A 24,685-nucleotide genomic window follows, 5' to 3' on the forward strand; every position below is an offset into this window, starting at 1 on the left:
GGCTAACCGTCACAGAAGTTGGCCGCTATGTTTGTGGTTGTCCTTATTTGGTTTTGCTATACTTTCTGTTTTGTGTGGCCATCACGGCCATCGCCACCACTACTATTATAGGCACGACTGCCCGACTATACGCACCCCCCCCCACCGCCCCGGCCGTTAAAAGGACAACAACGCACACGGCTCCACGCAATTTGGCACTGCTGCTGGTGCTCGTCCGGGAGTACCAACGGCGTACCAACGGGTCGGCTAAAAGACAGCGGGTAGAATGACCTTGCTGCTGCCGCTGTAGCTACCATTCCATTTTCTGTATCCAATCCAGAAATCAGCGCAAATGGTGTCGTCTATATATTATAGAGATTCAGCAGTTCCTGAAATTACCCTCTTGAAGCACCCTGTAAACTCAGATAACTCCTAGTAAATCTGATAAAGCTTTCAAGCGTTTCAATTGCCAGGTTTAACCTATACTTTTACAACTCTTAATTAGAACATGCAAAATTTTAATGCTAAGGTAAGGTAAGGTTTGTCTTGTTAGGTCATTAGTGGCATTGCCGAATTGACAAAGCACATATATGTTTTTATGGCATTTCGGTTGACGACATGTCTTCAGCAGCACCAAATTCAAAGTGTATGAGTGATTGTCACTTCCTTCACTCCACGGAATAGCAACACTCGGGTTATTTTTTTTTTTATCATTTCTTCTATTATAGATTGAGCGATGTAGATCCTGAGAAATGTTGTGCAATTACCTTTAATTTGCGTCATCGTTCGCCGAACAGTGGTAAAACAACAACCTACAAGTGAGTCCGGCTCAAAACGAGCAATCTGATGGGGGTAGGGAAGAACGGCTGTGGTAAGGAAAATAACGATGTTTGTTTACCAGCCCAGAAGATCTCATGCTCTAGTGGAAACGCTAGCTTTGGCTGAACCGCTTACCACTGGCTCGTCCATAGAGTCTCCGCTTAACCAGAAAACACTCTGATATCGGTTGAGTCTCGACTGGGCTTTGGATTCTGCGGATGTCATGTTTGTATTGGGGCTTACCTCTTAGCCACTAAAGCCCAATAAGCGAGACCGCTGGCCCTTACTAAGCAGCATAAGTGCAGCTAGTCGCCGCTTTCGGCTAATCTGGATTGGACATTGCCAACACGCGTGCTTACGCAGACACAGACATAGATACCAACTACACATAATCACTGCAAAGGCAGTGGCAACTCTGTGAGGGCCCAAGGTGCAGGAAAAGCGTCGACGAAACCGATGGTTAGGGCAAACAATCGGGCCCTGCAGCAGCGAGCGAGTGAGTCTAACCGGTTTGTCCCCACAGGAAGGTCCCATGGTTCTCCTGCTCCTACTGAAATCCATATAGTCACATACGCGCGACCCGGCTCGAAAGCAAGCTCTCCACCGTACGTTGACCATTGCGATGCAATGGCGTTCCCGTTAGGATCCTCCAGGGATCCGGGTCTAGTATCCCAGAAGCTACCGCTCTATCGTCAACATCGTCATCTTAACCGCATCCGCCATCACATGTGTCCCCTCTCTCTCCCTCCCTTTTCTCTAATGCCGTCCTTTTGGAAGCCAACAGCCGTTGCAGCTGCTCTACCAAGCAAGCAGCAGTAGCCGCTAGCTACTCGCCATCATCACAAGTCTGCTGGCTAATTGGTTTTAGGAAGGTTCAGTTGTGAGCTGGTAGACAACACAACCATGCTTGGATTGGCTAGGTTGCGGTCGTGCACGGTTGCCCCTTTTAGCCCCTCTCCTTTTCCCTTGTCCGCTGCTCCGCTCATCACGTTAGTCATGCCGGTCGTAATAGTATAAAATAGCTAACCGTTTCCGTTAGCTGATTCGGCAACATTCCCAGGTGCCGCCGTTATTGGCTGGCGTTCTTTCTTTCTCTTTCACCGCTTGAGCTCAGCTAAACGCAGCACTGAGTATTTCTCCGCATCCTCAGTCGGCACAGCGCTTACTTCGAATAGAACTGCTTTCGAGCCCTTACTGCTGTCGCAAACGTCGTGTTATGACGATAGTATGTAACGGAATGATGAAATCCTAGTTGTGACGCCCCTATTCCGCTTGACGCACTGACTCACACTCTGAGAGATGGACAAACAGTCGCACCCATCATATACGCTGCAAACGCATACAACTGCAATGTTGCGGAACATCGGCGTAGTGAACTCCGCCGGTAGCGTAGATGTTAGCAATCTCATACAGTTACCACTATAGCAACAATCAGCAGCCTGAGTGTATAGCAGTGTGTTGAAGTGACACCTTAATTCCTTGGAGTTTGCAACAGTTCGCTTTACTTTAATGGATATATGGAACACGGTGTATGGAAAAGTTGATTTCCGGTCCTATAAAATGTTAGGCTAAAAACTCAAGCCTACACACGCCTCGTGTTCTCTTCTGCGACCGGGGGTAAGCTGCAACGAGATCTTAATCTTGTATTGAAAATCATCTCCTCCAATAAAGCACATTTCTTTCTCCTAAAGCAACGGACGAACGTATCCGCTATACGTGACAATATGACAACTCCGACGTCATTCACGAATAAACACTATGAAACTGAAGTAACTATATGTTGCCTATTCTGGCAAGCAGTTATACCGGACTATTTTTAATCTAACTGCTAGTTGTTCTCGTAAGAGAGACATACTAAAGTCTTTCTGTGCTCGAAAGTGAAGTATGATTTGGATAATATGTGACATTAGAGCCATCAAAGTTATTAAAAAGAAACTCTGGCAAACATACAAATATACTAGGCATTCGTATCATGCTCTCCTTACTGATTCCCCTTAATCTAACTGGGCGTTTTCCTATAGCTCTCTAAAGAACAAAGTCTATAAGAATTTTTTTGTATGTTTATAGGCCTAAAAGAATGTATCTGACATAAAAGACATGAGGAAATCTGCCTTACTTTAAAAAAAGTTGAAAGAATCTGTAAAAAGGTCCTGAGACAGTTGCATTAGTCCCATATTATTTAGAATAGCTTTTGTGTATATGTCCGCTTTAACGTGATCATGAGTTATATACATTTGACAAGCAGATTGTCCTTTATCGTAGAATTAGTTACTAATACCTTAGTGACCCGCTAGATCATGACATGTGTCCTTGGAGGCGTTGTTATGCCAACCATTTGGGACACGTACCGGACGATGGTCAGAGCGACTTACCGACGGTAGTCAGAAGCACTTGAGCGTGATCTGATCCTAGATCATTGTGAGCAACGCAGGTGTAGTTTCCATAATCCGACGTCCGCACGTCAGATATGACCAGTTCGCTTTCCCATTGGACGAAGCTTCCTTCCAGGCGTCTCTGTATGATTTCGTATTTTGCGCCCGGCTGTAACTGAACATTTTTGCGGCGCCACGAGAACGTCACGTCACGAGCCCCATTTGCTTGGCATGGCAAACGTGCAGTACCAGTTTCATTTGCAGCCGCTTTCGCTAACGCCGGATGACGTTCGATTTTAGGCTTGACTGTAATTAAGCGAAGCATCAATGTTTTATTGTTCTATGAAATAGATTTTGCTACATTATGTGTAACAATATACATATCACAGCGGTTGAGTATCTTAATATTCTCGAAATGAACACTACTGAAAAAATATTGTGTTTAACTAGTCTTACACCAATAGTAACAAGTATAGATTTGAAGATCACATTTACATTGTATAGGTAGTATTATCAAACCTATAGAAATTTGTGATAACGTCTAGTTATTACTGCTAAAAATCATGGTCGTTAGCCAGTCGAGAAATAGAACCAGTATAAAATATTAGTTACTTACAGTTGACAACGAGCATGGCTCCCCTCTGCGCTGAGGTAGTTACCAGCCTGTTGTTGGCAATACAGTTGAATACGCCAATATCAGCCTTGGATACATTGAAAATCGTAAGGAAAGAGGTAGCGGTTTTCTCGTCCGCTCGGCCCTTAAACGTTGTACGCGTTCGGGACATGTCGAAACCTTCGCGCTCCCAGTAAATTGTGTCTGTACGGTTCATGATAAAATCACACAGCACAAATATGCCAAATAAAAACAAAGAAAAAATACACCGTATAGTGAGGAGATTAAACTGTTCGTTCAATGCTAGACAGTAACAGGCAGCAATTATGTTTCTTCCTCGGACGACATTTACATGATTCCAATGTCAGGCCTACACTAAATTTAACAACAGCAGAGTCAAACATTTCTTTACAAAACGGAATCCAAACGTCACCAGGAGGGCTTGGATAACAACGCCAGCTTGTTTAAAAATTGGCGGCCTAACGCAAACGCCTACATGAGCTCTATTTCACGGACATGCGGTGTGAGAAATTCAGGGACAGCCAACAATAAGAATGAACAGCAAAAAGTAACGCGGAGATCCTTGTTATTTTCGTAGTACCACTGCTAATAGAGGGCCTACATACAACGCCATGCTCATTGCAGGGACACACTCTATCCGAAGATGTAAAAAGAAGCAGGGCAAAAGGAGCTTTTGTTTCAGGTCTTCCTCTTATGTCCTTCTTTGTTACTCATTATGCTACAACGAACCGCTGCAATTGTTTTGCTCTTGTCAGGTCCCCCTTTGACTTCTTCGAAAAGTCTCCTTCAGCTTAATCCAGAGGTAGATGTTCCCTTTAAGTATGAAGGACTACTCTGACGAGCTAGTTGGGTAGCCGAAAATATTTACTTTGTCGCTTATGGCCAGCAAGGTAACGTGAATAATTAAGCCACCGTAGCCTTGACAGAAACAATAAAGGAGGGTGTTCCATAGAAATTATGCTATGATAAAGAAAATCGATAAAACGTACATTTTGAAACTATTCAAACGCAGCTAATTAGTCGTCCATTCAATTCATGGTATCTTGGCAATCCAAAAAGATAAGCTTGCCTTGGCGTTAAAACTTTATAAAGCTGTACCTGACATTTTGTAAAAAAGGTGAAAATATTTTTATTTTGAGATGTTAAAGCTATTTTTTCGTCGAATAAATTCAAACAGCTCTGAAAAAAAGCTTGGTATATACAATATCGAGTTTGCACGAGTCATCAGATTAACGTTAACGTAGAAAATTGTCTTCAGTGAAGCTCTCTCGGTTACCATTGTAGACGGGATGGGCATCGACTTGACACTGCAGGCTCGGGTTGCTTCCATCGTCAGCATACACGACCTCGTCAATGTGTGTTATCGATGCGGGGTCTGCAAAAAGTCACTTATGGTGAGATTACCCTTGCCTCCCATCCCGCGTCGTCACAGTAATAACATATAAACTCTGTTTAGCATAAAGTCCTAAGTCAAATCTATTTTATCTTTGATACAACCCATTATACTTTGTATAAATATATATAGATATAGATAGATAGATATATATATATATAGAGATCGACCTTTAGCATGTCTCATGTGTAGAGAAAGATTACGCATAGACGTGACGTGTATTAGCCTACTGTTTGTCGAGACTTGGTTGATATCTATTGTATGTTGACTGAAATGGAGAGCTGCGTGGGTTATTTTGCGTAGGTCAATCATTGAAGTGCATTGGCCCTTTATTGCAATACGTATTAACAAAACGACATACCACAGTCCCAAAAAACAAAGTTCACAGTATTACGTCAAATAGTTATTGTGGTATGCTACTCACAGTGAACATCAATGGTAAAGTTGGTTTCTCCCCAGCCGACAGCATTTTGCGCCTTGAGTATATAAACGCCTGAGTCATTACGATGAATTTCAGTGAAGTTGAGCACATCGTTCCGGTAGGTAATTCGATGTCTTGGCCCCCCTCGATATTTTTCGGGTTCCTTGGCTAGTGGAATACGCCTGCCTTCATGCATCCACTCGAAGCGGGTTACTGGTGGATAAGCGCTTATGACAAGGTTCTGTACAAGGGCTGCGTCGCCTTCGAAGAACGTCAATGAGTCTATTCGAAGGTTTATAACAGGGGCATCTGTTAAACGAAAATACATTTCATTATCAAATAGATTGATTAAACCAGATGGTTTATGTTGGGCTTTGATAGAGCTGGCCAGAGCTGTCGAAACCTGCTTTGCCTGGTTCCTAAATGAACATTGAATTAACTGAACGCACACGACAACTATGCATTATTTCTTCTATATTATAATTTAAGGCACGGCTGATATTTTCGAAATTATTTTCGGAACCTTTAAGAAGACGTCAGAGGTTGTCAAGTGGCGTATTTTACAATTAGGCATTGCTACGCCTCAACAACGTTAAAGTAGACATCAGTTCGAACTCACGATCAACAATCAGGTCCACGGTATGATGCTCGCTCCGTTGCAGGGCACGGTTCGTCGCCTGGCAGCGGATTGTGGCGCCATGGTCATTGACTTGTAGAGGGTTTAACGAAAGACGACTTACTATGATTACCCCACCATGGATGCTGCTCACTTCAATTTCCTGCTGACCGGCTTCGACGAGTTTGTCATTTTTCCACCAAGTGATTTCTGGCCGAGGATTAGATGGGCCTGTGCGGCATTCAAAAGTGGCGTTGTGGCTTGCAACCAATTGGCCTACCTGGTGCACTGTCACATTAAAGGGACCAACTGGAACAAAACATAATCAGCAAATTTCCGTTTCGCGTGCATAATATATACGAAATGTTGTTACATATTCGCACTTTGTGTGGACGTAGTAATGGGTACGTTGCACATCGAATTACATGTAGAAACCATACAACCAAATTGGATTCGTCTTAAATCCAAGTGTGTCGAGGCTACTAGAAAGAACTTTTTATTACACCTAAAAGCCATTATGTTCATTAAACAATAACTAGACGAAGCGTATGGGCAGGTGGATATGGTTGCGTGAGCAGGATAGCCTTTCGATTTTTTAGACGCAGGACAAATACAGATTCTATGTGAATATATATCAGAAATTGTCCGAACCGTGATGGATATATATATATTCCTTTGTGTGTGAACTCAGCTCAATTCTAAAGTTGTTGCTTTTTACTATATATAATATTATTATTATATAAAATAATACTTACAAAGAACCTTTGGTGTGACACTCTTCTTTTGGGGAACGCTGTTCTTCTGGGATGCCTCACAGCGAATAGGTCTGCCATTATCCTTCTCTGATGCGGTGAAAACGATTTCAGACTTAACGGTTAAATTGTCATTTTTTACACTACTTTCCACCTGCGAACACATTTGAAAACGAGCACATTTTATTTTTCAGCAGTGTCGAATGTCTGAATTGTTGTAGAGGAATTACCCAGAACCAGCACATACATACAATACGTATGCTGAAATATGCTACGTAGTGTATGAATGCAAGTGTATGCAAATGAGCAACGTAGACTAAACGAATTTATGAAATTTAAGCTCGGGTAAAGTACTTCACTGTTCTTCATATACCACTTACCCTGTTGTTTCCGCGAAACCAAGCATGTTGTGGTGCTGGATTGCCCCCTTTGGTAACACAGGTAAGCGCGTATTGCTCGCCAGCTTTCATTGGTTTACTTTCGAGGTAACCGTAGATTACAGGCGGGCTGGGTGGATCTGTAAAGTGTCGTGAAGACATCGACTAGTTCGCCCAGTAACCACTACACGTCAGCTACACTTTGAAAGGAAGTTTCAGAATAACTATTTACTCGCCTTAATATATATACATATATAGATAGCGAGACAGACGACAGGAAACCGTCTACCAGTATACTACTATAGGCAGGCAAGAATTACTTGAGTGAACAGATGAAGTATCTCAGCCTCGGATCTACTATATTTCCTTCTAAGCTCTTTGACGTGACAATTCAATCTGCGGGTTAAAAATGTCCGGCGACTCTCTGGCTACGGCGGGATACCGATTTTTCGAGATGCCCCGCGTCCTTTCTACCCATCCCTGTCTCATCGTAACTTCCCGACAAACACGACTGCCCTCGTGCTAGCTGGCCAGGCCAGCTTCAGTTATCCTCGAAAAAGTAGGCAATTGTTCAGCCAGCCCGCCGGTTGCCCAACCGCACAGACAACAAAAAACGGCCATCTTTTTTTTTGTTGTACACTAAGCATCAACCGGGCTGTTTTCCTTGCTAGTAATGTGTGGATCCTTTCAAGAGGAGGATGAGGAAAAAGGAGAGTTTGGAGATAAAAGTCTCAGGGGCTAGTCTTGATGGGCGAAGGAGGCATGCCTTCGGTAGTGGTACCGTGGGTACATTTATCTTGCTGACGGCTTCATTAACGACGCTATATATACGCGCTTGTCGAATGTGCTGCAGCAGAGCACGCACACTTAGCTAAAGGACTGAGCACGATCCGATCGACACTGATAGGATACTAAGGACTGTAGGTGGCGCTCAAGGTAAAAGGAGAGCTACTGATAGAGTTGGACAGCAGGACAACCTGCTTCTAGCCATAATTTTTTCTTCTTTCAACAGTTACCCGTCCCTGCTAGTTAAGCCGATCTTCACTGCTCACAAGCTGAACACACGTGATTCCTAATTGATATTAGCGCTAATGGTATGGGCAATTGGTACGACGATCAGCTATGGTGTGTGTATGTATCAGACGGCCAACAAGTGTCAAGTGCTAGAGAATCGAAGGATGAGCGTAAATAGGTGAAGACTATTGACTATGAATGCAAAACATCTGAAGGGACATGAAGAAACGAGATGTGACATCCTACGGTATTGGCATCAGACTGCACAAAAATAGTGATACATGTCTACAGGGGAAACATAGTCATGCCATGTGCACACAAACACACACACACACACACCCAACACGCATCGGCTACAATGTTTTATCATGGCAATAGATAGAAAAAAGTCGAAAGAACGGCGGCTACAAATACGAGCGAAACGTTGATAGATATTGTAGGAGTATGTATAATGGCAGTAGTACTCTAATCGAAAAATTTGAATAGAATAAAATACTTGTTTATTTAACAAGCTAGACTTTAACAGTTAGCGTGTCGCACTTACAAATTATATCAATAGCAGCAGTCTGGACAACAGTCTCCCCGAGTGCAATGTTAACTGCGTAACAGATGAAAACTTTCATTTGCCGATCCTGTTTGGTGATTGCGACCGAGAGTTCAGAGCTTGTCACCCAGCCGCCGTCGACATGTCGGCTTGTTAACTTTGATCCATTCACTGGTCGACCATCGACGGTCCATGAGATGTCAGCCTTCGGATTGCTGGGTGCGGTTCGACAACGCATTGTTACTCTATCTCCTACCTTTGCTGAAGAAGGCCCATCAGGTTCTACGGTAACCATGTAAGGACCATCTGAAAAGCATATGCGTACATACGATAACCATGTTAAACAACAGTGATATTTGCGCACAGATTCGCTCACATATATATTGAGCGCTCGTAATTATTCTGTATGTTATTATTTTCATCCTCATTGATGCGGTACGCTGAAGCCGCCTTTAAGGAGGAGAGGGCCTATGCTTTTCGAAATGGCATCAAGCAGACAAAACGTTGAATAGCCATCGTGCCATTATAATCCACGGTTGCGTTCCAGTACGAAATGTATTTCAATGTGCTTCACAGGTCATAGGAAAGTGATTTGATCTACACTAACCCTATCCGATCGATGGCCGTACAATATAGGGAATTAGACTGACAAAGATCGCCAAACAAGCAAGTAGTTTCAACCTTTATACCTGTCGTTGAGGTTAATTAGAAATCGCTGGCTGTTAGGTGTCGGCAGCAGACACGGAGGCAACCGGTCACCCATCAAGCAGCAACAGCTACTGGCTCCGTTGGCAGGTGCTAGTCTGGGTACTTTCCGCCAAAACCTCCTTCTTTCTGCTCTGCTGGCCTAAGTCAATACGCCACCCACTCCTATCGTCGCTCTGCCAACAGCACATCTTAGTAGCGTACTGAGGTCATTAGTCATTTCGGGGTGATTCGCCCTTCGGTTCTCCTCCGTGTTGCAATACCCGTCTGCCTAATCCGTTGCCTCTCCGTTCACTGTCCCTTTTGCCCCTACCGTCTCGCTTGCTTCGTTCATCTCTCTCCAGTCGAATACAACCCATTGCAATAAAACGTTCCTCTGTGTCATCTATGACAACCGTAGCACATCGTTTATAAGCCCCAAGTAAAGCCATTGGTTAGTCATCCAGCAGTCACCAAGTGAGAGACGTAGAACGAGATGTGGATGTGGGTGCTGCCATCTACCCAGCCCGAACTTTGGTTCCTGAACGCTGGTCTAGCGTTTGTGACGTGTCAGGCGACAGGCAAGTGAGCGTTTAGACAAGTGTACAAGTCCTATCATATCCTCAAATCCCTTCATACGATTCGTTCGATTTCTGATCGTTTAGAAGGTCTCTGTCCAGCAGAGCAGCCTCCAAAGTTAGGGACCTTTACTTGGAAAATGCAGCGTTCATGTGACTACCATCGGTGCCCGCCACGTTCATCGGCCGTTGAGCATCGTTACCCAGCGGCTATAGAAGATAATCGCCAGACAGCGGGGCACCCGCTTACATAAGCAAGCAAACAATTGAGTGACTGAGCGGACCAGCCGAGCCTGGACTTTTTTCGATGTACTGTATGATGGTACTCCTTTTTCATCTTCCTTTTTTTTTTTCTCTCTTCCTTGTCTACTCTTTCCTTTTTCTCGTTTGCGTTCTCCTGTACCATTCTCTATCTGCTCAGTCTTTCACTTCGGCTTTGTTCTACAGAGCCAATATATTATATATATATAATATACATATATAATATAGAATATTAATGACAATAATCACAGTTATTGTTGCCGTTGTCCTTAAAGCCATTACTGTTGTGTCCGTGATTACAACGGCTACTGACACGCCTGCTGACGCCTGCGTGTGTATAGTTATTCTTAGTTCGCATGTATTGAAGTCTGCTGTCAACCAATTCCTCGTTTCCTGCTTTCTCCAATGTGTACTCTACTCTAGCCATCACTTGCCTCCTGTATCTCAGCCGTCGCCGGTAGCGCACTTCCCTTACCCTTCAGCAGAACTACGAGCGAACACCTCCCCACTTTCTATCCTAGTCAAAGTAATTTATTACGATTGCACTTAGGATGTAGCGTGGAGTCCTGGGACTAGCGTCGAGGGCTGTCGGGGATTGTGAGCAGCGCGCTGATGCGTTCAACAGTGACACTCACTGCCAACGCTAACGCCGCTCGTATCGAAGCGATGCCGCTACTCTTCATACGGCGATTCCTGCCGCTGTTGCTGTGTGCCGTTGACTGGTTGACGGACCATAGAACTAGTGAAGAAATAGAAGGAGCGAGCGTGTGGATGCGTAAGTGAGTAACTGAGCAACGCACTGGTCGTCTGACCTTGTCGCTCGGCGGCTGTCTGTTAGATAGTTAGCTCTTTTACGCTTTGATACTTCACGCACATCTCGAAGCACGCGCACATCGACGATATCTTCTTTAAGCAAATAATAGCCATAGACCATCGACAAACGGGCAGAGGAATGCGGAACCCCAGTCCACAAAGCACCTATAGGCACTCAATCATTAGGATATAACGAATAGTATGGACCAGCTAAACACCTTCTTGTTGTCTGAGCAATGTTTAAGTGGCAAATGAGGTGCAATGGTTTGGCGCGAAAAGATTAATAAGTAATAATCATGCAAAACTGCACCTTCTGGTCCTATCCAATCAGACCCATAAAAATTTTACTGCAGTATCAGTACTGGGTGTCAAATAAAAACAATAATCATTAATTATATTTAAGCCTTGACTAGATAAAGTCAGTTACGATTCCGCATGTCGTGCAATCTTATACACCGTGAAACTGAAAGAACTGCATACTAAGTAAAGCACTTAGAGCGGCTGTGAGATATTCGAAAGCTGGATGGAGCCTTGCATTGGATCGAGAAAAAGCAGCGCCAGTCTAACCGAACAAAGAAACGAAACATTAAGTTGCCATATACGTTTAATTAAAGGATTTTACCAAATGACCAAATTATACATTTGAATGACTGCGATAAGCAATGAGCAAACGGTGAACGCTGCACATGGAGACAAAAATGACACGTAGAGAAAACCCAGACGAAAAAGTAACACAGAAACCCGTTAGTGTTTGACGTGAACCGATATCTATACATACGAGTACGAAAAGGCCACATCCAACCATATTAATTCGACCGCAAAAATCCCGCTTGAAAAATCTTTACTTTTCAAAAACCACTAAGAGGAGAAGAACTCGAATAATTCAATAAGGTAACATATTGGTTAAGCGTCTGCGAACATAATATTGTGAACATTACAAGATGTCTGTATCAAAGCAATACTTACAGTGTACAGAAAGTTTTACTTGGGCCGTTTCCGGTTTGCTAACGGGATTTGTTGCTACGCAGCGGTAGATCGCGTTGTTATCACTGGCATTTGCAATGAAGTTCAATGTATTGACGCTGTTTCTGTCGGAGGAACTAAACGAACTATCGCAGGGTTTGGTATCACTTCCCCGATACCAAAGAACCGACGCCAAGGGGTTGCCTCCGCGCGAGACGCAACGTAATGTCACTGCATTACCTGCACGCAGAACTTCCCCTTCAGAGTATCCGAGTATTTCGGGCGGATCGGGCGGAACTGGAAAAACAAAGTTACTGTTAGGCAAGGTTTTTCGTCGCATCCATATCGAAGATTGTATTTTTTACAGTGTTGCAAGCAAAAAGGAAAAAGCTGCATCCTATAAACGTAAATGCGAAACATACGGTGTGAACTACCCATTCTAATATACATTTTGCGCGTCCTATAAATAAAGCTAGCCTTGATAGAAGCTCACAAAGATAGCAAAAAAGGAAGGGTTTGATGTTATAGGAGACTCGTTCCGTAAGTGCACGCCTTGCGCTGTAACTGAGCCCTGTAGCGTCCGTAGGAATAAAAAGGTCCACGGTAAGGCCAGAGTCTAGCAAGCGGTGAATAACAGCACTAGTGTGTTCCTCTGGGCCAAGCAGTCAACAAGATAGATATTGTATCCTAGAGAGCACGGTTTTCATGGCTATGAGCAGAACTCGCGAAAAAGATGTGTGTACTGTATACGAGAAAAGCAGGGAGGGGATCATAATGTCCGATTGTTGCGGACATGACCAGAAGATGCTAAGACACCCTAAAAACTGTGTGGCGGGGCATTTCGGCCGTCACAAAGAGGAAAAGGATTTTCTTGGGGCACCAGGTCTGTTAGAGGTCCTGGTGTGCTAGTACAATCTCACGTTAGACGCAGGCATAAATAAGTATTGTGCATCCTGCGGTAGGTACGTTCAATTCAGCAGCAGTCAATATGAACGAAGAAGAGTAACCACAATAGAGATGTTTTTCGATTTCTTAGTACACGCCGTCGATGCCGGCTAATGTTATATATATATATAAAGTCGTAACCGACCATTCAGATTGTTAATTGTTTTCAATTTATTTATGGCCAATAGTTATTTAGTATTAATCGTATAACCTTCAATGGCAGATGCTAGCAAGGCACTGAGACGACTCATATATATATATATATATATATATATATATGAGACTTAGCTATTAAAGTTATTTATTGTAATGTAAACGACCTTAGGTCTCATGTGGACAGTGTGAAGCCTCCTCTTTCAACAATAAACTTTTCTTTGTTTTTTTCACTCTATCTAAAGCCAGTTACCCTCTCAGTGAACCCGTACTCATAAAGTGGCCAGATTTTTTCCGCTAGTTCTGCGACTAGGACTGCCAGCTATCCCGGAGGCCATGTTTAGCCTCACTTCAATTCTTGTTATGAATCTCTCCTCTAGTTGAAGCCTCGTCTCCCAAAGGGGCATTAAGTTGAAGATTTTTGGGTTTAGATTTTCGATTATTTTAGTAGCAAATATGCCTTTGATGTTGTTTATAAACGGTTATACGCGATTATTTCAATATAAACATGCCTGTTCCAAACGATAGGGTTGAAAGTTACCACAAATGTTAGAACATCTGTGTTTGGTTTCACTAACGACGTTAATTCAGCTGTTAAAGCTATTAAACGCTATTAAACGGTCCTCTAGCGTTCATATACTGATTATATTCGAAAAGCTGCCGCTGACTTCTATTAGACTTAGTACTCTTACTACGGTTTTCAATGATGCCAGTCACTACTTCTATTATTAAACATTTATCTTCCATATTTTCCTGTATATATATGTATATAAATTCAAGGCTCTGCTTCCACAGATGGAAAATGTTTACACGGCAATAGAACATTCTTGAGGAATAGTTCTCCTCATTATCTAATTATTGTTATATTCAGCGATCCATCTGAATATACGTAGAGAATTGTATGTGTGTACTAGCGACACAGGATAAACACCTAAATGGGAGAAATGCAAATATCGCTTTAAAGCACTTGCAAACACTCGAAAGTGGCATTTCTTAATAGAAAGTTATGAACAAAATTTATATATTGGGTAAGGCCAGCTCGTCTGGCTATTTCTCTTTAAAGGTTGAATATATTGAAGTACCTAATCTAAAATCGATCGCCGCCTCTCTAAAAATGCTATACTTTTATACATATATATATATATATATATATATATATATATATATATGTGTGTGTGTGTGTGTGTATGGAATTGAGTTCAAGTTTAGTTCATTTTTCACTATACATAATGCGTTTCCTAGTTGCCTATAGAGATTTCGCCGAGGTTTCGTGATGCAACCAGGGTATGTTATATTGGGTTCTTGTCAAATTTCCTTAAGTGTATTTCACAACGGTGCTAGATCGTTGGACGGACTTCGCTCTACTTATTAATACAACGTTATGGCTGTTTGTGTCTGTTCCCTATAGCTCTGGGAGCACGCCCGTTGTTCAAGGAGGCGATAAGTGTCGATGCGTTAGTCATCGGCCTATATTACTTCGATTCCTGCTTAGTAAAATTAAAGAAAATAACCTTGATCAACCTAAAAACTTTCTGGCCCAATTTACTGTACGACCCGATATTTGGCATTAAATTAGGAAAATATTTAGACACTTTTAACCACCGTGTAAAGAAAAACAATAGATGAAGCATGGGGTGTAACCCCGCTGCCTTTGAGTCTCCCAGTCATTGATGAAAACTTCACTCCATTTCAGTTTCATCATATTTAGTACTTTCGATCTTCCCAACTAGTTTTTACTATATCACCAAATAATTATAATAATAATAAATATAGATGCGGGAAAGGGCTAGACGAGCCAATGGAGGAAAGTTGAAATTTGAGTGTAAGAAGCTGAAAAGAGGATACTCTTCCATCACACAACTTCCCGTGAAATGCGCGAAAACCATGTACGCCATGTTTAAAGAACCCTCCATGTTTCGAGATTCCATGAAACGGTTCGCTGGTTCCCAAGTTGAAACGAAGTTTATCTGTACTCGGATTCAAACCTAGACCAAAAGGTGTCCCTTAGTTCACCAGGTAAATCCGTTGCCCCCTAGATTATCACGGAGACCCCAGAGGCAGATAAATACATTTACGACGTAGCTTTGGCTGCAATCGTATTGTACGTTCATATCCATGTCCGTGCTGCCGCTGCCGCGGCTGCGAACAATTCTGTCGATTAAAGAATATGTGTTTAGGTTTAGAATAGGTTTATGTGTTGCGCCACAAACGAGTAATCCATTCAATCAGTCTATATTGCTGCACAACAGGGATATTTGCATTGGCCTATCCGATACATAGCCGGGGCACACTATACTGATACTAGCAACCATTAGTAGAACTGATAAAGGGTTTATACGGGTTTATATAAGAAACCACGCCGAAATGCTTATGCTTCATAACAAGATACGTACACACAATGGCTGACATGTTTGTCTTTGTTAGCACTCAAACAATTTGGTTCGTTGCAGAGAGCTTTATTGGATAATCTGATTAAGACAAATGACGGCGTTTGCAAACGATACCAATGGGAGCCGAAGCAAACGGAAGAAAATCGTCTTTGTTTCGCTTTCAGAAGACAGCGATGCACTGTCGCTAGCAATAAGTGCTTCTGCTGCCGTCAGTGCTGTGTTTAGTAACAACTTCTGAGCAGGTCTTTATTTTTATGATATTCGGAACTTCACTGTTTAATCTGGGTAACTCGCTCACGCGTATGTTGTATGGATTTTCAGAAATTCGCAGAGAACCCCGTTCTTGCATAGCTAGGTGGTAGCCTATTAGCGGGAGGTATCGATGTTCTACAGTTTCTGGCCAATTTAATGTTCGTGAGCCGTGTGTTTTCTATGAGGTTTAATTTATTTTGCTTCGAGGTGTCAGTATCTTCATATACGTTAAGAGCTTCAAGTGCTTAGTCGTATGCGTGCTTCGTATCTGCCATTTGCCAATAAAGTCCAATTTCGAGAATTTTTCAATTGCTGTATTATTAATAATATCATCTCCTGATTGGTACTATGATCCGGAGGCGTTGTTATTATAATCATCAAAAAGTTCGGTCCTGGATGAGATTTTACGATTTTTATTCATTTAACTTTATTATGATGTTTACCCGCATTTTTGCCTTGGCCTCCGCCTGTTTAAAGCAACAAACCCTTACCGCATAAACCGCTACCTCAACTTTCAGTTCTACTAAATCGAAAGACTCACATAGAACGGAAAGCCGCACGAGCGTCGTCAGTGGCGGTTTAAGTTTATGATGGTGCGCCTGGCAGGCATACGCAACACCGTTATCCTCGGGTGACGGGCGTAACGTGATAGTTGAAACAGCAGAATGTCGACCACTGTCTCCTTCTAAAGTCTTATACTCGATCATATCTGCAAGGAAAGCGATTGTTCTTTTAGAAAAGCACTTATTGAGTTTGCTACTTAGAACAGCCTTTAATGAGTTATGTCCTGAATTTTTACAACAGATGTTTATTTTTCAACAGCATAGGCTCTCTGCATCCTCACAAGAGCTAATCAGTATTAATCATATCGAAAAATACTGCTACAATAAAAGGCGCTTATATGTACAGGGATGTAGAACGGGGTCGGCAGCGTCGTTGGCTTTGCTCATCGGAAAGATTATATTTCAGGGCAGATTTCTGAGGTTGAACAGTTCGGAGCGTGGGTATCGGCGTCAAGGTTGATAGCGACAACCGGGCGAACTCATCAGCTTACCTTCCATGAAGACGAACACCGTACAAGAAACGTAAACCTTACAATCATGTTCTGTTCCACTCTATGTATAAAAAGGTTCCTTCTTTAGTGTCCATCTTGAAAAGGCGCGTTGACAGCTCTCACTTTACTCCGGTTCAGCTTGACAACCCCCTTCCGCCCCATTCGATCCTGTTACTCTACTCAACAGCCTTCCTCGTAGCGGTGATAAACGGGGTATAGTAAATCTCAATACGACGGACAACACAAAGACGTAGGTGTGCCACAAGACTTAGGGAGACTCAAAGAGAAGACGGCCAATCGGAGAGAAATTGAAAGAGACTTTTGCTGTTCTTACTATGTGACAGGCACGACAACTACATTCGAAACAAAATCAGTCCTACAGCAATAGCTCGATTTACATATAACGCCCTTGTGCAGCTGCACCGATAGTTGAAGCTTTAGATGACCTATAACTTCCCGGCGACCATCGATTTTTAAATAAACGCCTATACATACGGGGATCTATATTATTACATGGAAAAGATTCAAAATTAAATTGGGAAAAGTATCCCAATTTTTCTCTAACCTTTTTAACTTGGCAAGTTGGAGGTCTTAAAGGTCAAGGTCCTTGTACAGTTGTATACGTATTCAGTAAGCTCTATTAATGGATTACTGACTACAGAAGACGTTTTTTAGGGAGAGAAGGAAGAAAGAGGAACACACTACGAGAAATACAGTTTATGCTAACATTGCACTTATAAGATATGCTAATATTAGGGCTATTATTTATTTATTGTATATCGAACTTATAAAATAGTGAGTATACGCGGCTCTTCGTGGCTACCTATACTAGTTTCTATTTGAACTACTTACCAGGTCGGTGGATTTCGGCGTTATTTCGAAACCATTTGATTTCGGCGGGGGGTTTCGACTGGCCGACAAGACATGACAGCTGTATTGTCTCCTGTTGCTTCACTTCGACGGGACTGTTGTTCAGGTAATTGGCAATCTCAATAGTTTTCGGCGGTACTGCACACATATGACGAAATTTACAAGCAAACGAAGTGATTAGCAAGCAAATAGACAAAAGATATCTTCAGCATCGTGACCCACTTTATTATATAATTATGTCGTTAGCAAAATTTTTTTCGTATTATTCGCACTGCAGCGTTACAATCATCGACGGTGCTGCAGGAGACAGGACCCGTCCAAACAGTTACTAAACCTAATGGGAGCTTTTCTGTCTGTAAGCATGGCAAGTGGCTGGTCAGACAGCTGCGCTACACTGCGCTATAGTAAAGAACAGCCTTCATCGGGTTGTCGGACTCTGTGCGATGTTGATATGTGCTGGCTAGCGTGACAGGCGTTGTCCGGCGTGACACTACTTGTAGTGGTGTATTAGTAGTATCGGCAACAAGGTCGGTTTTTTAGCGGCTCGCCGTTACCACCGACAGTTCAACAACAAGGACCATTCCGATCAACGGAAGAAAAACGATGGGAGAGCTTGGTGACAAATAATTTCTTGATTATCCTACCCATCTCTGCAACCCGTCGGAATCTCTGTCTTCAGCTGCTTCTCCAAGCCCTCGCTTCCTTCGTCCCCGCTTGCCTCTCCTCTGAGTCCCAACTAAGTCCATGTCCGCGGAGTTCACGTCCGCGTAACTTTCCCTCTAAAACACTTTCGGATTGTTGTCACCGCCCCAGTTTCCCCATGGTCCTATAAACGAGCTGAGCATTAACCGCAGAAAGTAGAATGGCCCGGCAGGCACTGCTCTACCCAAGCGCGGTACGACACCAACACTACCCGAAGCTGCTAGTGAATCGATGGGTTAAGACCTAATCAAGCACTTTCGAGCTCTAGGAGATCCCCCAAAACACGAACCTGGCACAGCCGCACCCATTCTCAGTAGATGTTCACATCAAAACAAAAACGAGATCCTAGCAAGACAACGAGCCGCATTTGAAAGACCCAAAAGAGATCAGGTGGCTCGCACAGGTGTCGCTTCAGGGGCGCTCACACAATCGGATGCGCAGACTTACAAGAATATACAAACCGTTGGTCTCTGCGAGAAGCGATTCACTGACGTACAAAAGAAGAACGCTAAAAGGCTATCAGAATTATAAGTTTGTTCGCCTAGGGAATGGCCCAGCATAACTCATCTTATTCTGCTCACTTGCGCTTTTGGCCTTTTTGGTCCACGTAGAACAAGGCGTAGAAGAACCGCTCCTAGACACGTAGATGCATACACACGTATCTGTATCGGTCTTTATTGCTGCTGACGGATTGCTAGTACGGGTACTAGCCGTAAGAACAGCAGCCGTGCGAGCAGTGGCAGTGTTAGGAAAAGGAGCAGTGGTAGTAGCAAAGCAGTTATTCCAAAGGAAAAAACTGCTTGCCTCAAGATCCTTTTTGATACAAAGACAATAAGATACACAAGCGGAATAGAGAAAGGCTATGTCTTGCCTTCACTGTCTCCCTTACAGAGCGGGGCCAAGTGATGGAAGCATACACAAAAAATAAGATGCTATCTGCAAAAGCAGACATGGCTTTCGTCATCTCGTCAACAACAGAAGTAGTGGCATCTCGCTCCAAAAAGCACCAATAACACCAGCTTATACGGCAGAAGGCACATTCTTAAATGGTTACCTATGCATGTCTCCATAATGTTAAACTCAGACATCAGGCAATGAATGGTTACTACGTGCGCAAAGGGGAACCGAGAATAGCCTTTGTTGTACACGCGTATAATGAAAACGTCACAGCTCGTCGCCGCGAGGCGGCGATTAACTCAGGAGAGGAATTACACTCCCATGTGCCCCAAAGGCGTCGCAGTCTCTTTCTGGCGCGGGTGGCGCCGGTAGCAGCGCCGTCGTGGCTGCTCTCCTTATGAATATTAGAAAGCACGTCAGGATGGCATAGATAACATGCCAGCTTAGAATATTGACAAGACAAAGGTTGTTTTACGGAGAACGGACTAGGCCTAACAAAAGATGAAGATCCCGGGGGAACATAAAGCGCATTATTAGCGAACTCAAAGCGTAAGCGAAGACTAAAGGGATAGGAAAGGGGGAGACAACATCGCGCGAATGAAGATAGAGTCCAGCTAGGCAATGATGAGGAGAAACGCACAAATATGGCATTGTTCTACCGGTGCTGCCTATATATGCGTATATATACAAGCAATGTTAGGACCGTATTACCCAGACTAAGACCGCGTCATGCTGGAAGCAGAAGCTTTCTTAAAAGCTTCTCTAACATTGCCACCAATAAAGATAAGCGTCGTGAATCGGTTGCTCAGAAGTGTCCCCAAAGTGCTCGTTGTTTTTTATTGAAAACGCTTTTCAAGGTCTTCACCTGCCAATAGAGCTGTTTCTATTCCTTCTACTGGACAATTTCGTTACGATGTTCCCTCACCAACTAGGGCCGTACGTATTGAAACTAAGTAACATTGTCAACAAATGATGGCTGCATGTCTGGAATCTCATGTGCATCACTAATCGCGGTTCGTTAAAGTTTTTATTTGTTGTATGAAAGCTAAGGAAGGGAAGTGGGTGTGAAGGGCGGAGAGAAACCTTAAGTACGCACTCTTTGAGGTTGCTGCCGCTACAAAGAAGAACTCGCTGTCTTGGTGTCGGCGGTTTCCCCTCATCTTCATTGCGGCTGGCAGGTAACCGTAGCAGCGGTAGCGGCTGACCCATCTACTGAACGGAACCTATTCCCAATTTCCTTTCCACAACTTCCCTATTCTCCCTCCTCTATTTTAGGCCACCTCCATTGCTTCTTGAAGCTGCTAGCGCCATGTACCTAATTTAAAACTCAGGCTAATATTTAGATGGAGAATGGAAAGGTTTACAGAACTCCACCAATGCAAAAAGTTTGCGAACGAGGAAATCGGGCCGCTTGCTTGCTTTTCTGCATTATACTTACTACCCAGTTTAAAAGTGGAAATTACGTAGGTTTATGAAAACCCTGACTGGTACTTTACTCTAACTACTTACTGACAGGAAACGGTAAAGGCAGACCCAATCTTCTTCAATGGGGAAAGAAAAAGAAGAGACCAGGAAAAGGCTTTGAGAGTTTTTTTATAACTCATCCATCGTGAGCCACCGTGTTTCCTCCTGCCTCGATTTCCATGTTTCTACTAATATTGCTGAATTCCTGATGTCTTCCGTCGCGTCTTTCTTATTCTTAACTTCAACTATAGTCCAGTAAAGGATGTGTTCAATCTTATCGCTGCTAAACTTACAAAACAATTGTTTCATTGATTTATGAGATTATTCGTGATATCGTAAACCTTAAAGAAGCCGTTCAGAATTGAGCTTGCAAATGAGGACTAGCTGCTACTCGTAGCTATTTTAAAACCCAGAAATACAAACTACCCTATTACATGGTGAAGTACGTAGTGTCGGAAAAATGTTAATTTTTTTTTTCTATTGTTGGCATATTATATCAATGCTCACCAAAAAAAAGAAAAGGGGAAGATCGAAGGTTTTATTATAAAAAAAGGTGCATGGTAAACTAAGTCGCCTATATTGGAGTCTATCCTTTAGAAATTATGCGTCAAATGGCCCTCAACAAAAAGTACAAAGCTTTCGCGCTTTATACATACCCCCAATGTTGGCAGCTACTTTACGGCTGCTTGATTTGCAAGATGGAACGCCGTCGACAACCACTTTAAAAATCAGAGCCCCTTTTATAGAGTCAGATCTGTAAGATATGCTGCCGACTTGGAAAGCCGTGAAACAAACCACATGTGCACGCATGGCTCGCACGTGCAAAAAACAGGAACCCGTGCTGGTAGCTAGCTATACAGCATTGTTCTGGCATTACTCCGACGCAGTCAAGATACGAAATTCAAATTGTGGTTCTTCTCAGCAAAACGAATGAAATAAGAACTAACCAGTCCTCTAAAAACTAGAGTTTTGTCTAGTTTTTTTTTCGCTCTCTCCTTCTTCAATTCCTAAGGGAAACCAATAAATAAGAAAACCAACGGAAGCCAATTTAAAATCTGGGTCAGCTTCCGCCTGCGGCCTAAAACGAAGAAGTCGGCAAGTCCATCGATCGAGTTAGTGGACGACTAACCCAATCTTGTTGAGTAGGGGAAGAGGGGGGGGGGGTAGTTGTCAGGATTGTTGGTTGGCTTGATGACTCGCTCTGTCTCAATATTGCTTCAGATAGACTAACTCACCCCATCCAAAAATTTACAGGGACAATTGTCAAGCCAGTAGAAGTTTAGATTTAGCCCTGACATAAACTGAAAGAAGATAACCTATTGAATAATAGGATAAATAGAAAATGTCCCTTAGCCTGCCACCTATTCTATGGCGATTTTCTAGTTACGTGAGGCCGTTTTGTCATTACTTCTCGAATTGTAAATACTACTATGCATTACTAATCAGCCAAGTGCAACACAAATGGCAATAGGGGCCATAGAGTACTTACATAGAACGGTGAGCTTTGCATTGGCCCAAATTGCTCTACTATTGCCCTTTGGAGCCACCTGACATTGGTATTCACCGTCATCGTCTACTGTTGCGTTTACTACGAGCAGGTTATGTTCGCCGCGGCGCGCTTTACCCGTCATCGAATAGCGCTCGTAACCGGGGACTGCCCGATCGTACCCTGTAAAAAGCAGAAATTCACACACATTAACAATACACAGAGATTAATAAAAAATAATATATCGTTTTTTTTTTTCAATATTAACTATCCTATTGAGGAATCAAGGCTATCGCAAATCTGTACCATACATCTAGTGCCCCAAAGTGCTTTGCTACTGTTTCTTTTCCCACCAGGTCAATTTTTGCTCATATGTTTACATTCAATTGTATACTAACATAAATATTAACTTGGCACAAAGATCTAACTGGTAAATGTATTTGGAAATATTCGTTGCAACTTTAGCAAGAAGAATTATATGAAATTCGTTGGCGGCAGGATTTTCCTGCAAGTTGATAGTTTAAGGCTATAATACTGACTACTTTCACTTAAACATGAATTACTCTCGTAGGTGCTTAGGAGTTCCTAATGGCATAATGTGTTTTTCGTGTCCATCAATAATTTCAGGTTGCATACAGGCCTACGTGGTACCCAAAAGCGAATATGCAGCTGTTGTGCTAGATAGAGCTTATCGTTAATTCGATGGATAGATCACCATAAAAGTACAATTGCATTCAATAATAACAAATGGAAGTCACACATACACTCACATACAAATCTCAACCTTTAAAAGAAGCAGCTCAACTACCTGGGCACCTTTTACCTTGTTATTCCGCCGCTTGCCTCTCGGTCTTCTCGACCTAATCCCCTATCGTGAAAAAGGACAAGTTCGGCTATGAAAGACGACGACTTCTATAGCTTCTGCTAAGGGCCCGACGCTTCGGTTGTATCCTCACCGAGTGACGCATAAGTTACTCCTCGTATGGATAGTTCAGCGTGGAAGGAAGCTATAACGCTGCATCATGGCAAGCTAATAATTTATAGAACAGGTGGTGCGGCAATGGTGACGAACCGCCTGGGATCTGAACGCTACCGAAACGACGCACAAGAACTTTGAAGGCGTTCAAGTCACGGCAAAAGGAGCCACAGCAGCCGCAATGGAAATAAGTGGAATAGAACTCGTCACCATTGTCATCGTTTTCATTAAAATATAGAAGGATCGTTGCTGCTACCACCTCGTCAAGCGCTTCAGAAGAAGGTACCTTGTAGAGACTGCGGGAGACCCGGAGAAGATGGCGGCAGCAACCGAGGTTTGGCGGCGCGCCGCTTCACGACTCGCTCTAAGCGGCTCACTCGCTACTTGTCCGTCTGCCAGGTTGACTTATATCGCGCGAAAAAGTCTTTTCCCTTAATCTCCGTTAAGACGCTCTGTCTAGTCCCATCTAGTCATGTGAAACCGTCTATGGGACGCTTCATGTCTTATATCATTCGGTCCTACTTTCGTACACAGATTCACCGGCCACCTCGGCCTATAGACAACGAGCACTCATGGCATATACAACAACATGCCTCACCAAAGTCGACGTTTACATGATCTAAAAGAAACGCAGAAGTTCTCTACCGGTGCTGCTACCCCTCCTCATCTGTCATCGAGCGACTTCGGACGCTTGCGCCTGAGTCAACGCCCGCTGCAGCTTGACTTGACTTTGAAGATTATAGCTCAAAGATGATAAATTTAAAAAAAGCCGTCCTTACAACTACGCAATATAAGCTTCTTTCAAGTTTTCTTCTGGAAGTTGTAGCTTTTGTTTTAATATATGCCAGCTTTATTTGGCAACCACATGTTCAAGTGTACTCATCAGTAAATAAATGCTTAAATGCACATGTTTTAAAACTCACGTTTTTATGAAATTCGTCATTCGATACAAATGTCGCGGGAGAAAAGCGTCAGCGAATATGTAGATATACTCCTGTCTCGTTTGCTGCCGTAGAAATAAATAAATTGTTTTCTCACTGGAAAACGGAAATTCTGACTGCTATTCTCTGATAAAATGGGTGAGCCGATACACTTGACAAGTCGTTGAAGCTCGAAGTTTATTACGGGTCGGGATTTTTCAAATAAAGCTATATATTTTGCTTTGTCGAACGTTGGGCTCTCTATTTACTGGGTTTAAGCCATTCACGTTATGCTTTCATCATGTATTACGCACCTAAACTGCGTAGATATATGAATACCTCATCGTCTCGTTACC

The 24,685-nt window shown here is 43.0% G+C and overlaps 1 protein-coding gene and 1 long non-coding RNA gene across 2 annotated transcripts in view; one reads left to right on the forward strand and one right to left on the reverse strand.

Annotated features, from left to right (window-relative positions):
• Nucleotides 1-24,685, reverse strand: part of LOC111259907 (nephrin) — an 83,591-nt gene that overhangs the window by 20,101 nt on the left and 38,805 nt on the right. Inside the window, exons 3-14 of the mRNA XM_086968061.1 lie at nucleotides 22,437-22,616; nucleotides 17,867-18,022; nucleotides 16,502-16,669; nucleotides 12,224-12,517; nucleotides 8,922-9,227; nucleotides 7,367-7,503; nucleotides 6,990-7,140; nucleotides 6,238-6,543; nucleotides 5,622-5,927; nucleotides 5,081-5,179; nucleotides 3,787-3,987; nucleotides 3,171-3,476 (exon numbers count right to left, since the gene is read on the reverse strand). Coding sequence (XP_086824187.1) covers nucleotides 3,171-3,476; nucleotides 3,787-3,987; nucleotides 5,081-5,179; nucleotides 5,622-5,927; nucleotides 6,238-6,543; nucleotides 6,990-7,140; nucleotides 7,367-7,503; nucleotides 8,922-9,227; nucleotides 12,224-12,517; nucleotides 16,502-16,669; nucleotides 17,867-18,022; nucleotides 22,437-22,616 — 2,610 coding nt within the window. The remainder of the gene's footprint in view (nucleotides 1-3,170; nucleotides 3,477-3,786; nucleotides 3,988-5,080; nucleotides 5,180-5,621; nucleotides 5,928-6,237; nucleotides 6,544-6,989; nucleotides 7,141-7,366; nucleotides 7,504-8,921; nucleotides 9,228-12,223; nucleotides 12,518-16,501; nucleotides 16,670-17,866; nucleotides 18,023-22,436; nucleotides 22,617-24,685) is intronic.
• On the forward strand, nucleotides 1,860-24,454 carry LOC111259909 (uncharacterized). The gene is made up of 2 exons (XR_002679910.2): nucleotides 1,860-2,415; nucleotides 23,061-24,454. It is a non-coding gene; the product is annotated as an uncharacterized LOC111259909 (long non-coding RNA).

This window comes from Varroa jacobsoni, unplaced genomic scaffold (assembly GCF_002532875.2).
Source record: "Varroa jacobsoni isolate VJ856 unplaced genomic scaffold, vjacob_1.0 scaffold_381, whole genome shotgun sequence".
Classification (NCBI taxonomy): domain Eukaryota; kingdom Metazoa; phylum Arthropoda; class Arachnida; order Mesostigmata; family Varroidae; genus Varroa; species Varroa jacobsoni.